Source organism: Pleurodeles waltl, chromosome 6 (assembly GCF_031143425.1).
Source record: "Pleurodeles waltl isolate 20211129_DDA chromosome 6, aPleWal1.hap1.20221129, whole genome shotgun sequence".
Classification (NCBI taxonomy): domain Eukaryota; kingdom Metazoa; phylum Chordata; class Amphibia; order Caudata; family Salamandridae; genus Pleurodeles; species Pleurodeles waltl.
This window is the reverse complement of record NC_090445.1, coordinates 1,152,224,874-1,152,241,229: the sequence shown is the minus strand read 5'-3', so window position 1 is coordinate 1,152,241,229 and position 16,356 is coordinate 1,152,224,874. Positions and strand designations below refer to the sequence as shown.

The 16,356-nt window shown below is 46.3% G+C and overlaps 1 protein-coding gene across 1 annotated transcript in view; it reads left to right on the top strand.

Moving 5' to 3' along the window:
- ADAMTS14 (ADAM metallopeptidase with thrombospondin type 1 motif 14) overlaps positions 1 to 16,356 on the top strand; it is a 654,816-nt gene that overhangs the window by 491,826 nt on the left and 146,634 nt on the right. Inside the window, exons 13-14 of the mRNA XM_069240367.1 lie at positions 10,237 to 10,370; positions 11,078 to 11,201. Of these exons, the coding sequence (XP_069096468.1) occupies positions 10,237 to 10,370; positions 11,078 to 11,201 (258 nt within the window). The remainder of the gene's footprint in view (positions 1 to 10,236; positions 10,371 to 11,077; positions 11,202 to 16,356) is intronic.

Genomic DNA, 16,356 nt, shown 5'->3' with positions numbered 1-16,356 from the left:
GAACTGTGTGCCCAATTGGAGCCAGACCTGATGTCAGCTATCCGCCAGCCCACAGGTATCCCCCTCTAGTGCAGGTCCTGTCAGTGCTCCATTTCCTGGCAAGTGGTTCCTTCCAAACAACAGTGGCCTTGGCATCAGGGATGTCTCAGCCAATGTTCTCCAACGTGTTGACCAGAGTGTTGTCAGCCCTGCTGAAACACATGCGCAGCTACATCATATTCCCCCAGGTGGAGGATTTGTCCACAGTGAAAGCTGACTTTTATGCCCTGGGATATATCCCCAACTTCATTGGTGTCATTGATGATACACATGTGGCATTTTGTTCAGGAATAGAAAAAGCTATCACTCTATGAATGTGCAGATGGTGTGTTTAGCGGACCAGTACATCTCCCATGTGAATGCCAAGTATCCTGGCTCTGTGCATGACGCATTTATCTTGAGGAATAGCAGCATCCCATATGTGATGGGCCAACTCCAGAGGCACCGGGTGTGGACAATAGGTGAGCCCAAGGTCCCCACCCAGTATAAGTTGGTGTCTCGGTATGGGGTTGTCCCTAAGAGTTAGTGTGTGTCTAACAGGTATCCCTCGATATTTGCTGGTGACTCTGGTTACCCCAGTCTCTCATGTCTACTGAACCCAGTGAGGAATGCCAGGACAAGGGTAGAGGAACATTACAATGAGGCACATGGGCGAACAAGGAGGATAATTGAAAGAACCTTTGGCCTCCTGAAGGCCAGGTTCCAGTGCCTACATCTGACAGGTGGATCCCTGTACTACTCACCCAAGAGGGTGTGCCAGATCATCATTGCATGTTGCATGTTACACAACCTGGCCTTGAGACGCCAGGTGCCTTTTCTGCAGGAGGATGAGCCTGGAGATGGTCTTGTGGCAGCAGTGGAGTCTGTGGACAGTGAGGAAGAGGAGGCAGAGGAAGAAGATGTGGACAACAGAAGTAATATAATACAGCAGTACTTCCAGTGATACACAGGTAAGACACTGTAACTTCACTTTACATTTCAGTTTTCGGTTGGACATTGTACATGGCAGCCTGATTTCCCTATGTCTATGGCCGCTTGCTGTACCCTTTGGCATCTCTATTTTCAGATCTCTGTGGACCACTCTGGCTCCTGGTATGTTTACTGCTGCCCACTAAAAGACATACCAATGTATATATAACTGAACATATGACTTGCAATGTTTTCAGAATGTTGTACTAATACATATTTCAATCATTTGACAGACTCCAGATTTATATTTGTTCCAAGGGTGTTTATTTAAGTGCTCATACGTAGAGGGGGATGTGCAATGGGCTGGGTGATGGTGGAGGACTGTCCAGTTAGAGTCCAGTCTCTGGGTATCACAGGTGCATTGTCCAATGGGGCATAGGAAGGGGAGTACTGGCAGTTTGAGGTGGACAGGGTGAGAGAGTGGGACAGAAGGGTGACAATCAGGAGAGTCCTATTTCCTGGCAGGGGTCTTGACAATCTTCTCTGGCTTCTGCCTGGATCGCAGGGACTGTTTGCGGGGTAGTTCTCCTTCTGCAGGGTGTGGGGTGCTGGTGGCCTGCTGTTCCTGTGGCGGGGCCTCCTGTCCTCTATCACCGGCGGAGGTGGAGGGCTGTTCTTCGGTGTGGCTAGTGTCAGGGGCCCGTTGGTGTGCCACTGTCTCCCTCATGGTGTTGCCCATGTCAGCCAGCACCCCTGTAATGGTGACCAGGATGGTGTAGATATTTTTCAGGTCCTCCCTGATCCCCAGGTACTGTCCCTCCTGCAGCCACTGGGTCTCCTGCAACTTGTACAGTATCTGGCCCATGGTCTCCTGGGAATGGTGTTATGCTCCCAGGATGTTGGTGAGTGCCTCCTGGAGAGTCGGTTCCCTAGGCCTGTCCTCCCCCTGTCGCACAGCAGTCCTCCCAGTTTCCCTGTTGTCCTGTGCCTCTGTCCCCTGAACCATGTGCCCACTGCCACTGACCCCAGGTCCCTGATCGTCCTGTGTTTGTGGGGTTGCCTGGGGTCCCTGTAGTGGTGGACGCACTGCTGATTGGCGTGTCCTGGGGACAGTGGCATGGGCCCGCTGGGTAGGTGCTGTGCTGGTGTTTCCTGAGGGGGAGGCTCTGTGGTGGGTTGGGACTGTGGCAGGGTAACCGACTGTCCAGAGGTCCCTGATGGGCCAGGTTGGTCATCATGATCCAGGCGTGCAGAGCTGCTTTCATCAATGTGGGCCTCTTCTGTTGGGGGACTGGATGTTGCTGGCAACTCCTCTCCAGTGACGTTGAGTAGGGGTCCTGTGGGGATGAAAATGCAGTGTTATTGTATCTGCATGTGCCATCTTGTGCATGGGTGTGTTTCCCTTTATGGTTGGGATTGCCCTGTCAGCTTTGCCTTGTGTGTGTGGTGATTTTGGGGGCTAGGTGATTCTCTCTAATGGGCATGCTGTGGTGATGGGTGCCCATGCAGGTCTGTGATGGGGGTCCATGGATTGGTGTTACATGCAGGGCTTGGTTTTGGGATGGATGGGTTGTGATAGTGGGGTATATGTGAGGTGGTGGAGTGATGGGGGTGACGGTAGGGGTAGGAGTTTGTGATGGCATGCAGGTAGGGTGGGGGATATAGTAGTAAAGATTTGACTTACCAGAGTCCAGTCCTCCTGCTACTTCTGTGAGGCCCTCAGGATGCATTATTGCCAAGACTTGCTCCTCCCATGTTGTTAGTTGCGGGGAAGGAGGTGGGGGTCCACCGCCAGTCTTCTGTACAGCTACCTGGAGTCTTGCAACCACGGAACGCACATTCCCCCGTAGGTCATTCCACCTCTTCCTGATGTCATACCTTGTTCTTGGGTGCTGTCCCACAGCGTTGACCCTGTCCACGATTCTCCGCCATAGCTCCATCTTCCTAGCAATGGACGTCTGCTGCACCTGTGATCCGAATAGCTGTGGCTCTACCTGGATGATTTCCTCCACCATTACCCTTAGCTCCTCCTCAGAGAATCTGGGGTGTTGTTGTGGTGCTATGGGTGTAGTGTGAGTGGTGTGGGTGAGGTTGTGTGGGGTGATGTGTTGGGGTATGTGCTGTCAGGTGCGTGAATGGTGTATGAGTGATGGTGTTTTGTGGCTCAGATTCAGTGGGTGCTCCTGGCTTGTCTCTCTCTCAGTTGTCAATTTCTTTGGGTCGTAAAGGGTTGTGGGTAGTGTGTGTGTGTGTGTGTTTTATAGTAGTGTGGGTGTGGTGTGTGTATGTGTGTCAGGTGTGTGTATTTTGAATTGTCCAATGTGGTGTTGTTTTGTTAGTGTGTGTGTATTTTGAGCACATCGTTATGGTTTACTGCGGTTGAATGTCCGCCGCGGTGATTCGTGGGTCATGATGCTGTGGGAGTATTTCTGTTGGCGTAACAGTGTGGGTTTTGGTACCTCCAGTTTATCACTGACCTTTGGGCTGGCGGACTTATGTGTGTGTCTGTATAGTGGTGGATTTCTATGTGTGGGTCATAATACCCGTAGCGGTATACCGCCACAGTCGTGGTATGTTGGCGGCAGTCAGCATGGCAGTAAGTGGCCCTGAGGGCCTCAGTAGCCCCGCTATTTTCCATTCTTTCCCCATTACCTATCAACCACTCACCTGGACTGCAGCATTTTTCCATAGGGGCACCAGAAGGTGTAGTTGAGCATGACAGTGCAAGGGTTTATGGGAGTGGTTCCAGACCCTCACCATTGTTTGCATTATGGGGTTGGAGGTCAGTGTAGTGGTGGTAAAGAGCCTCTGTGTGTCATGTTGTGTTCTAATTGAACCTAGAAAGGTGTGTCAGCCATCTTCTGCCCCATGTAAGGCAACAGCGCCAGGTGTAAAGCATGGTATTAGTGTTCTATGCAAGGTGCCACTAATCCATTGCTTTTTCTTATGAGCAATCAACTAGAAGGACAAATGTGGTCTCATGTTGCCCCAAATAAATGATTTGATGCACTTGTCTATCACCCATAATATGGAGGGCCAAGCAAGCGGAGGCAACATTCCCAGAACGTATGTAAGGTGGAGCGGGGGCTACCACCATTTTAATTGCTTGTGTTCTCCCCCACAGTGATAGGTTAAGATGGTGCCATTTCAGATAGTCAACATTGCTTTCAACAATGAGTGGGTCTAGGTTATCTGAGACTATTCCCTCCAGGGCCCTATTGATCATGATGTGTAGATATTGGAGGCTTTGTGGTTTCCATTGAAACAGGTATCCATTAATGGCTGCCTTCATTGTGACACATGACATGGATAATGCATCACTATTATTTCAATTGCTTTTATATCCCAAGATCTTAGAGAAGGCTGAATTAAAGGAATTCAGGGCCAGAAGCTACCTGTCCTGGTCCATGAGTGGGGGCAAGGTGTCGTCTGAACGGAAAAATATTTTTTTGCATTCCTACTGTGTTAGATATACTCGCGCACAGCAGCACCTGGGGGAGAGGAGGAGGCACCGGCATCCCGTCAAAGGGCAGAAGCCCTTTAAATCTTTGATAGCGCTCCCGCCTCACGGGACGCGCACAGCAGCACCTGGGGGAGAGGAGGAGGCACCGGCATCCCGTCAAAGGGCAGGAGCCCCTTAAATCTTTGATAGCGCTCCCGCCTCGCGGGACGCGCGCGGGCGGGGCCCGGGCAAAGCCCGGGCCAAGGGCAGGCCCGTCCTGCGCCCGTCAGCGGCCGGCAGAGGCTGGGCTGGACCACCCCTCTGACAACTTCCTCGTGATCTCAGGATCTGGTTCCTAGGACTCCAAGCAGGTACTGCATCCTTCTCTCTTGACTCCCTGCGATTGTCCCTTCATAGCCTGTACCTCTGTCCTTCAGTTAAAAAATCTCCAAATACTGCGAGAAATTTATTTACCCTTCTTTGTCTCCACTTCTCTATAAACAAACGCCAGCTACCATACCTTTTGAAAGAACTCTTACCCCGTAGGTAATTACTATAGAACTCTTCTGCCCAAAGCAGTCAGTGATAATGGGAAAAAGGAAGCAATCTAGCGTAAATGATATTTCCTCCCAAAAAAATCATACGTCAATATTGAAATTTATTTCAGGAGCCATGGGGGAAATTGACAAACAGATTACTAATGTTGAAGGAAAAATACTTACCCAGAATAGGTCACTAGTTCCCCCCAATTCCCCCTCACTAGCAATAACTCCTGATAACCCGGCAAAGCCTGTGGAAAGTGGAACCCAGATTAGAAGTATAAATGGTTGCATTCAAGACACAATTGATTCTATCTCAGATGCTGACGAGCACCCACCTTCACCAAAACGCAAAAGGAAACCCCAATTAGTAAAGAAGGGCAAAGTATCTAGACAAGAGCCACTCGCAAATATCAGACCTGGCTCTTTGGAAGCCCAATCCAACGCACTTACGCAAAACGCACAAACTGGCTCCCAAAATGTAAAACCTGATCATAAGAATAAATTTCATACGGCGAAAGGGAAAACTAGTGCTGCAGAGTCGACGACTACTTTAGAAAAATTAGTTAGCTCATGCTTTGACCAAGTAATAAAATGCCTAACTCAATTGGAAGGAAAAATGGACTATCTGCTCAACTCATTAAAGGCACAATCTATAAATCCACTGGTTTCAACTATCCAGTATTCTGGCGATAATAACCCCAACGCTAGCTCCCCTCTGATGCACCAGATCTTACCACCTATTCCCCAGACCACCCAAAGACAAGCTGATTCCCGTGTCTTACCAACCTCATAAAATGGTGCTAAATAGTGGGGAACATGTAAATATTGCTAAACCTTACCAGGGCACTTCTCTAATAGGGAGAGGCACACTTGATCTCCCGCCTGCGGCAACCCCCTATGTGGTAGTCCTCGCCAACGTCCCCACCCTACCTGGAGTACAGGGGGAATCATGGGCAGCCTTGAGGAACAAATCCCTGAATTGGATTGCAACCCGTTCGAAACCTGGCTTGACAAATAAACTCTTCGAAGACATTAAGATGGTTAGAAGGGTGAAAAAGGTGGGCAGAAACCACAAAATATTTAGGGGTGATTGTGTAGCTCTCTCATTTAAAACCCCTACACTGGTCGAAGATATTCTAAGAAATTTAAGCCCACAGCAGATTACTGATCATGGTATTGTGCTGCTTCCTTTGGGTTTCTTTTACACGAGTACCATAGGCCATGATGGTCCTGGCCTTCATCTTGGGGAACAGACAAGTAGGCCTGAGACCCAATACATGATCCCCACTGTGAATGGATTCCGGGGGCTCAGCCTGGAAGATACAGATTGACTATCACCTGATAAGGAACTCCTCAGGTCCATGCATCCTACAGAAGCATTAGCCCCCGTCCAACTGGGCATTGACAGCCTGGCAGCAGATCCCGGAGAAGAATGGCTGGATATGGAACCTTCTCTTAGACAATCTGCCAAAGACGAATCGCTTCCAAGTGCCCTGTCAAAAAAATCGCCCACCTGTGTATTGACTTCTTTCGCACGTAAAGAAAGCAACACCTTTCCAGGAAGAATCCAGGCAACCAACAAGCTCCCCGTGGGGCAGGCCACAAAAACGTATAGAGAGCATTTCTCACTTTTATTTTGGAACGTGGCAGGCCTCCGATCTAAAGTGGAGAATGAGGTTTGGTCAGAATATATTCAGCGTTTTCCCTGGGTGTGTCTTCAAGAGACCTGGTCTGTGAATCCGATTCACATAAATGGCTACAGGACATTACATACTCCTGCTATTCCTTCTGTACGGGGCAGGGCTAAGGGTGGCTTATGCACCTTCATTTCTAACAAGTGTGATATAATCAAGGACATTGTTTTAACTTCCAATACGTTCTATCAAGTGATTACATGTGATTTAAAAAATACTTCACAATTGGTGGTCATTAATTTCTATAATAACGTTCCTCATCAAGATTTTCGATCAGCACTTAACTTCTTACAGGACGATCTAGATCGAGCTTGCAACTCTTCAAATAAACAGTCTTATATCGTGCGGGGTGGTGATTTTAATACACATCTGTGTCCTCAAACGATTGAGGGTCCCTGCCCTCACGTCCCTGGCGGAGACGATGAGCTACTACACTTCACACATAATAACTCAGGCAATTTGTTGAATGAAGCCTTATTTAGTTTTGACCTCATCCTGTGCAATAGTCTGACCCATCGTAGACTACAATTGAAACCCACTTTTAATGGCAGGCACGCCAATACGATAATTGATTTTATTTTACTTTCCAACAAGAGTTTGTGGATCTGTAAGACCACTAGTGCAAATCCAAGGAAGTGGGCCAAGCAGACATGGAGGCCAAGGGAGATGTTGGGAAAAGGTAGGGGGAAAGGACTAGGCAAAAGGTAGGAGAGGCCTCTATTAGTGAACCAGTAGGCAAGTGACAATGATGGTGGTGCTGTACTGAAATAGGGAGTCATGTATGTAGGGAACAGTAACATTGTGCACTGCATGTGCAACTGTCTTGACTTCCCAAGGAATTCAAGAAATCCAAGGTCACCATGGGCTATTTGTAATGCCCAGTAAGAGAGAGTCCATAACAACTTGGCCAAAAAATATGACAAAAAAATAGAAAGGGGTGAGTGGAAGTATGGATGAGAGGTAACGAGGGAGCACACAGCATAGGATGCCAAGGAAGCCATAGCCAACACCTGTACAGAACAAATAGGGTAACGGGGTGGGGGACAATGGATGTGAAGTTAGAATCATCAGGCAGTACAACCGAACAAGTGACATGGATCACAGCCCATTGCAGCTAGCTTGGGCAAATTTCACAGGATGAGGAAAATGGTGGGATGCTCAGCCACAGTGCATGCCTGCACAAGAGGACTGTGAATGGTCTTGGGGAAGGGTGGGTGGTGCTAAGTCAGAGGGGCCCAATTGGGGTCCCTAGAAAAGGGATAACACAGCAGGGGTCCAAAGTAAAGAAGGATAACTGGAAAAATAAATGGAAATCTAGCCACTCCCAGCTACGGGCAGGGGTAGGAGAGGGGTGGAAACCCTCATGGAGAGAGACCCAAAAGGAAGCAGCAGCTATCCCAGAACACCAAGTAGGAGGTGAAGAGGGAGAGGGAGAAGGGTAAGAGGGTGGGACAAAGGGTAAGGATCAAAGTGCTGCCTGCGGGGATACCAAGGAGTGTTGGGACAGAGAGGCAAATAGAAGCAAGTCCTTCAGGAGAGAGGACAGTAGAGGGAGCAAATAAGAAGGGCTGCGGGGAACAAGTACTGGAATGGCAACGCCAATATGAACCATAGCAGCAGCGGTAAAAGCCATAAAAAAAGACATGAAAACTATACCTCAATTCTATAACGCTGTGCAGCAAGGGGCCTACATACCCAAAGTTTAGAAAGTAGAGGGAAGGGGGACTGTAGAGAAGGGAGGAGAGTTTGGGTGAGAAAGGGAAGGAAGGGAGATCTAGGTGAGGGGGCTGTGAGGTCAAGATGCAAAGAGGTTGAGACCGTGTCTTAGAAAATAAGATAAAAAAGGATGAATGAACAGAACTGTCGTCACCCCTGCCAGAGTCATTCTACATGGTATTCATCTGCCCAGGAGGCTGGCAAAGTTCATGAGACTGTTTGTAGAGGTATGGCAGATCCACCTTCTGGGAGAGACAAAGATCTTATGGGTGAACTGGATTTGTCTCTGGTAGCCTGAGTCAGTTCTTCCACAGCCTTAATCACTCTTTCTCTCGCCAGTTGTTTTCGGGAGGGTTGATCAAGTGGGCATCCACATCGATGAAGGTCATTCCCAGAAGCAACAGAGCCCCTTAAGTTCTTAGGTGACGGAGGAGCAACGTCCATGCAGGAGTCGCCCAGTGACGCAGGAGCAGGGCTAGGTCAGCTTGTTCATGAAAGTCCCTAGAGAGCCCATCCATGGTGATCCACATAATGGTTGGTTCCAGAAGCCCATATCTGATGCCCCATTTCTTCAGCTGGGGACGTAGATTGAGAAAGACCTCTATTTAGCATTGGTGTCTGAAGAGAAGTCTGCAACTATGTGGATCCGGACTTCTATCACTATAGACCGTGTTTGCGTGCCTTCAGGAGGGTTTGACTAGTATGACCATGTCACTGAAAGCAGGCTATGATGGGCAATGCCTCTTCTCCCCATTGGTGGAGGAAGCCGACTCCAGATGCTGTGTGCCTTCTGCATTTCAATAGGAGGAGTGAAAGGTAAGACTGTCACCCGCAACATAAATTTGAGCAGGAAGGTCCATGCATGCGATAGTTCCATCTTCTCCTGCACCTCATAGAATCTGATATTGCCAAGATGGGACCTGTTTTCAAGTCAATCATCTTCTGTTTGATGTGCCATAGATGTGGGTGACCAACCTCAAACTCCGCCACTTTCTCCTCTCTTGCAGTGAGACATTGGCCCAGAATGGTCACTTCTGTGTGGAACAGGCCCATGTCTGTTTTTATGGTTTTTACATCCCGGGTGAGATCAGTGATTTTCGTATCCATGGTGAGAAGGTGAGCTCCAGTGGAGGTAATTTCTTTAAGCATGGTATCCACTGGTGCATCCAACGAGGCTTGTGAGGTTTGCGTAGTGTGAAGGTAGATAGCCTTCTCACCGCCAACTACCTGCGTGGAAAGTAGCTGTCGAGAGGAGCTGCCTGATGCCAGCGGGAGATGATGGTTGACTTCATCATTAGAATATGGCTGCTGGAGGAGACAGGGGGCGAGACCGTGGGTGGTTGGAGTAGCTGCCCGAAGATAGAGGCACCACCACAGTCAAGTCTCTGGAGCAATAGGCAGCAGAAGGGGGAGGCCAGGTAATGGGGAGGCCAAGCAATCCAGTGAAATGTGCTTAGTATTTAAATTTTTAACATCTCAATTATAAGCAGAAATAAACCACTTCCCGTATTGATGATTGTATTCAAACCACTTCCAGTTTTCAATTCATCGATATAAATGATAAGAAAGAAAACCCTAAATTATAGGTGATTGTTCGATATTGTCCATAAAAGTTTTAAGCATATTTTTTACTCAATAGTAATCAGAATATTTGTTTTCCGAGCTTAACGTATGGAGAGAAAATTCAAACAAAACAAAAATACAACAGTAAACCAGGAGGCAAGAAGAAACATTTCTCGTAATATAGTAATTATTATGTAAGACTAACGGTGTTTCTTAGTACAACCTTCTGTGAGTGTTCTGTCAGGGATATAACATTTCCATCTATGTACCACAAATACAATTACTAGTTTGTGTCAGAGTTGTTAAAATTGTGCATGTTTCTTTACTGCAGATGCCCAGAAGTGTGAACTTATATGTCAGTCCAAGGAAACAGGGGATGTGGTTTTCATGAACCAGGTTGTCCACGATGGCACCAGATGCAGCTACAAGGAGCCGTACAGTGTCTGTGCCCGCGGAGACTGTGTGGTAAGGAAGTGTGGCAGAACACGTGTGTGTGTGTGTGTACACCTTAAAGTGGCTATTGCTTATGACCTCATTCTCGTGAGAGTAAACAAAGTTGGAGAAATATGTTTTGTAACGCACAATAGAAAGCAATGTTCCCTATTATTCACTACACTACCTTCATCACACATTTAAAGCAAATGTAGGAGATGTCGATATGCACATTTACATCATGAAGACATGCGTTTTGTACTTCAGTGTGCCAAAGCAATCTAAGATTACAGGGGCTAGTTAGATAAATATAACACTGAGTTTCTTCTCAGTTGAGGAAACACACATGCCAGTAGATCACCTTGGTCCTTAACCAAGCAACAAGCGAACTGTAGCATATCACGAAGAGTGATGATCTGACTATTCATCAGTGGGGAAGGAGTTAAACTGTGTTATGTTCTAAAAGATCAGGGTTGCCATTTTGTTAGCCAGTCTGTTGCATTAGTTGTGTTATTAATGGAAGTATGGCCGAGTAATGATTGTGGGCTAGTAGTTGTTGGGGTTTGAGCAGCATAACACAATGCTTAGCTGGGAAGGTCAATTAGAAGGGTTTCCAGCATGGGAACATCAGATCACTGGATTCGACAAATGAGAGTATGTGTATTGTCTTTGTAATCACTCAGGTCTAGGTTCAGTCGATGCATGACGTTTTGTTCTGACCTGTGACTTATTTTGAACAGCATGTCGGGTGTGATAAAGAAATTGGTTCCCTCAAAGAGGAAGATAAGTGTGGAGTTTGTGGGGGTGATAATTCACATTGTCGCACTGTGAAAGGAACGTTGGTCAAGACGCCAAAGCTGTCTGGTGAGTTTATCATTTACTTTGGAGAAGATATGCTCTTGTTTAGTAAAACTATTATTCAGCATCTGCTGTTCAGTAGTTACCTTTACTGTCTAGTAGGAAATTATCCATTGCCAGCCGTGGCCACAAGAGCATTTATGTGATACCGATGTTTGCAGTCTGAATGGTTAACAAGTGTGTATGTGCCATCTTCGCAGAAAGAATACATAATGAGGTGGCTCTGGCTGATACCTTTAAAATTATTGTTTTAAATATTAATCTATCAGGTTACGTCATTAAAAATATTATAGAAACACCTAAAATTGAATAAAGCAGCACTTGCTTTCAACTGTTCACCATCCTCTACTATTAAAACCAGTTTTTACAATCACTCCCTTGTGTGCCCTCCTTAACAAGATTTTGCATATATTTGAGGTGGGATCCCCATAGTTGGTTATTACTAGAACTTACTAGCTGCCCTCCCCATTCAGCTCTGAATTTTGGACCTGAAAGAACAATCCCTTGAAAATTAGTTCTGTGTTTCTCTCATTGGGACTTGATTATCAAGAAAGAAATGTTTGTTGCCTACTGAGGTTACAAGTTATTTGCTGTGTTTAATTTCTGCTGGTGCTTCCAGGTGGTAGTCGCAGGCACTCATTTTTGTTGACTGGATCTCAGTTTTCATCATAAGACTTTGATCAATAGCAAGAAAGAGATAGGGTGGAAAGAGAAAGAATGAGGAAAAAAAGATAGAAAAACTTAAGCAATAGGTGAAAGCGGGGATTAATAAAAAATAACATGCATAACTAAGATTAAGAGACTGAAAGTTTTGGGTAGTGAAAAAAGGGAACCCTGGTACGGAGTCAAGTCTAGGCAGCCTTGGTATTTGGCAACCCTGGCATTTGGCAGAGTTGGTGGTGGGCTCCAATGAAAAACTATGGGGCCTTTTATATTCTTATGAGGTACACGTTGGATATTTAACATTTTAGTGGACTATCCAGTGACAATGTTTTGTTCAATTGAGGCTAAAAACAGCGCACCCACTCGCAATATTCAACTTTCTTCGGTCCTTCAAAGAATGATTGCAGTACCTGATTGGTCACATTCAGGGCACATTCTTAGCAATTTTCAATTTCAAGTCATTAACAGTATATTTAATGAGCTAATGTGAACGAGGAAGCTAATTTGTGCTATACAGATGTCATAATGCGTTAGGACAACGTGTATGTATTTTTTGCATTGTGTTATTAAATATTTCATTATTTGAAACAATAACTGTGCATCAAATACAGAGTATCCTTAAATGATTGCCATTACAACTCTTATAAAATGTACACTTCTCATGCAGAGCCATTCTGTCAGCTTTTCCTCCCTTCCAACCCTTGTCCCTTTGTGCCTTGCATTGCTCAGAAATACACCTACCCACATCATATTTTTCAGAATACCAACCGATTTCTACTACTTGTACAACTGCCCCTGATTTATTCTACAGAACAGCACACCCACCACAGAGGGTCTCGGCTACATCTTCCCGCCCACATCCACTTAAAGTGCAGTCTACTTCGTGTTAGTCTTGCCCCATATACCCCCAAATCTTTTCGAATTTCTTCACACATCCCATACCCGTAAATATCTTTCCCTCCAGTAACTGATCCATCCATAATTTTCAGTCTCGATAACGGAGTGGTATCCCGTCTGCCCACTTCCGGGCAATATCTTGTTTGGCAACCATGCAGCCGGTATTGACCAGAATCAATTGGCCCGCCTTTAGATCTATGAGACCCCAAATACCCAATAGAGTTGCCCGAGGATTTAGAGCCGTGGGCATTCCAGCCGTTTACCTCAATGAGTCACACACTCGATGTATGTATTTTTATCATATTTATAATGTTTGAGCTGTATGATCGTGGCGCATCGAGGACAGGACAGATCTGACAGTAGGAGCTTCTGCAGAACAGATGACCGCACTAGTTAGGACTGATGTTCTTGTGCACCCGCTTTCACCTTTATTCTCCCTACTGCCATGCCCAGGCCGGACGATGTTGGACTATGTGTGTGCTGCGTCTCAAGTAATAAGTTTGGGCCAAGTGGTGCTTTATTCCTACTAACATCTTCAAACTTCAAAAATGGTGAGGTAATTCATGGCAGTGAATGTATTATTATTGTATTCCCGGTGGCATCTTCTATATTGTTGGTCAGGTAAAATGTGTGTTGAGATAGTCTTTAATGGGCTTGTAGACAGATATGAGATTACATAGCGTGTGTTGCCTACTTCATCATGGACATACTATATACATGGGAACATTGAACATGGCAACATATTTCTTATTTATGATATCCTCGTAGTCTATTCATGCATACATGCCAATGCCATAATGACGCCAGGAGAATTAAACCCAAGGTGCATGTTCAGTTTGTTAAGGATTCCTCTTTTTCATTGAAGTCACTCACTCCCCCTCCGCCCCCATCCAGGTTCTGAACGAGATGACACTCATGGTTCTCTAGTATTTAGAACCAGGGTAATGTGAGAGATTCTGTGCAGCAACACCATTTCTTGGGAGGAGGCAGAGAAAATAGCAAGAGTCCTTACAGAACCAGTTACAACAAAAGAGAAAGAGACCCCAGGCACCACATCTACAAGTAGTAGATTTAGCGCATAAAAAGTGAAATATGCTTATATGTTTTGTAGGCTCCTGATAGAAGAGGAGTGGACTAACACATATTATGTACACATGCAACCACAACGTATGGACTGTGGGCTTCCAGCGATAATTAGGTCTGGTGACTTTCCCAGCTGTTTTATTTGTGTGGAAGATCGGGGTGTTTGAAGTGAATGAGTTGACGTTATACAAGAAGAAATATGCACTCATATCTGACATGTGACTGATGCAGAAACTATGGTTAAATCAAAAATCCTGTAAGTGTGCAACCACTATATATGGGCTGTAATTCAGCTTTTCTCTGATGTTATAAATGTGCTTGTGAATGTTGTACTGTTATAACTCGTTTGCCTTTCTAAGGTGCATAGATCATTTATTCTACTCATATCGATGTTTAAAGGCACACCAATAAATGTTGGGATGGGAGTGTCACCTGTATGGTGTACGGTCTTGTCCCCTGCCCAGTGTGCCCTATCATGAGTATCTGGTCTTTCGGTTTCTGGATTTTTGATTCCAGGCCTATGCTAACCCAGGGTATATGGAAAAGCCTTGGTCTGCCCTTGACTTGCAACTTGTTCTGGACCAGGAAGGGTGCACCAAGTGGGCCCTCAGTAATGACAGGGAGCAACAAGTTTATACATATAGCATGGCTGTGGCAGCATGCCATATTTTGAAGTTATCCTAGAATTACCTTTTTCACCGGTGTCACAAGAGTGGGCCCCTACTAACATCTTCATAAAGGTCTGCTACTAACAGTTAAATCAGATCTAACACTGAGAACTCGAGCAAATACATTAATACATGTTGTGTGAGGAGTGTGTTACATACTGCATAAGTGAACCAGCATAACAAAAGCCAGTAGGTTCCTTTTTGGATGCCCCTGACTTGTCCATGTTCACAGGTTGGAGGTGAAGTTGCTGTCTTAGACAGTGGAAGTGTCCTGTTGGCAATCCTAAGACTAGAGAGAGGGAACCCAGACCCTGAAATGGGGAAAGAGGAGATAGGCTTCCCATTTGAAATTCGATTAGGTTCTTAATGATTCAGAGGGCTGCTGTTTAGTCTTCATGAGTCTGCTATTTGGTGGATTGTAGAAGTGATGAGTGGAACTGCAGTTCTTATTGGCAGGGTGTGAAGGGTCCTTTTAGAAAGGGGTACGTCTCAGTCCCTCTTCCTGATCCCTGTAAAGTGTGGCTGTTGATGCTCACACACTCTTTCTGCCACTGTTGTGGGTATTCTAGTCTGGAGACAACCCCACTGAGAAGAAGACCATGTATTATGATGTGCTGTGAAGGCTGAGTTTAGAGGACAGGCTGAGGACACATGAAAAGAGAACCAACCCAAACCAGTTCTTAAGCTTCATTTCTTATCTGCTATCTTTGTGTAAGAGCAGCTCATGCCATCACACTTGACGTTCCAGTCCAAGTTTTTTCTGCCCAGGGATGGAGTGCTCCAGAGTACTGAGAGGACTACTGTGCAGCTACGTTTGGGGTTTGACTGATTGTCACAATCCGAGAGATGAGTGGGTATCACCTGGAGCATGATCTGGAGGAGCTGTGTGTCTTGTTCTGAAAAAGTGAGGTTCATGCCTGAGCATGAGGAAAGGAGTTAGCTGACCCTGCAGGAGTAGCCGAATGTTGGTATGGACAAAAGGAATTGACTCTGGTGCCATGATCCATCCACCAGAGACTGTCAACCTGTATGACTGACGTGCTTCAGCGTGCGAGCTAGTTAGTTCCTGAACTGCAGCACTTCTGAAGCATACCCGGGCGGACTCCATGGTTATCCTGGCCGTTACAGACATAGCACTTGTTCAAGTGTGCCTGATCGATCTGCCCAATTAAAGAAGAGATCAACATTTCCAGATGGCACCAGCTATGTGCATTGATTGTGGACAGCACAACAGTGGCACTTCCTACCCCATTATCAAGCAGTCCTTACCACCCAAAGAAGAAACCTGCAATCTGAGGTGTCCACTACAGGGTACCTTGCCAACCTGCATGAGTTAATGTACCTAATGTGTCGAACAGACTACCCCATTCAAAAGAACCAAGCTCCTGCCTCAAGGCACAAAACACTGACTAGCTGCCGTGGTACTAAAGATCTGGGTCCTCAATTGGACTTGGTTGGCATTATCCAAAGCACCTCAAGGTTGTTGAAGTCGCTGGAGGAGCCAGCACCTGGAGAGAAGACTCTGACATCGCCACTTCCCAGGGAGGCCTCATTGCAACTGCAATTGATACTTAACAGAGTGGAGAAATCGCGCCCGCTATGCCCATTATGCCCACCTCCTGCTGACATCGCCGGAACCCTGAAGAGGTCCACTACCTGAAGTCATCCGCTTTCACTGCTGCCTTCAGGACCCTGCTGAGCATCCTGCATCTGTCTGTCTGAGCAGTTCTGCTACATGACTCTCACACAACTCCAGTGAGGCAGACCATGAGAGGAAGGCACACAGTGGCCTGCTGCCACTCAGAGGAATGTTTGAGACACTACTTGGCCGTTCCAAGCCAGAATGAGAC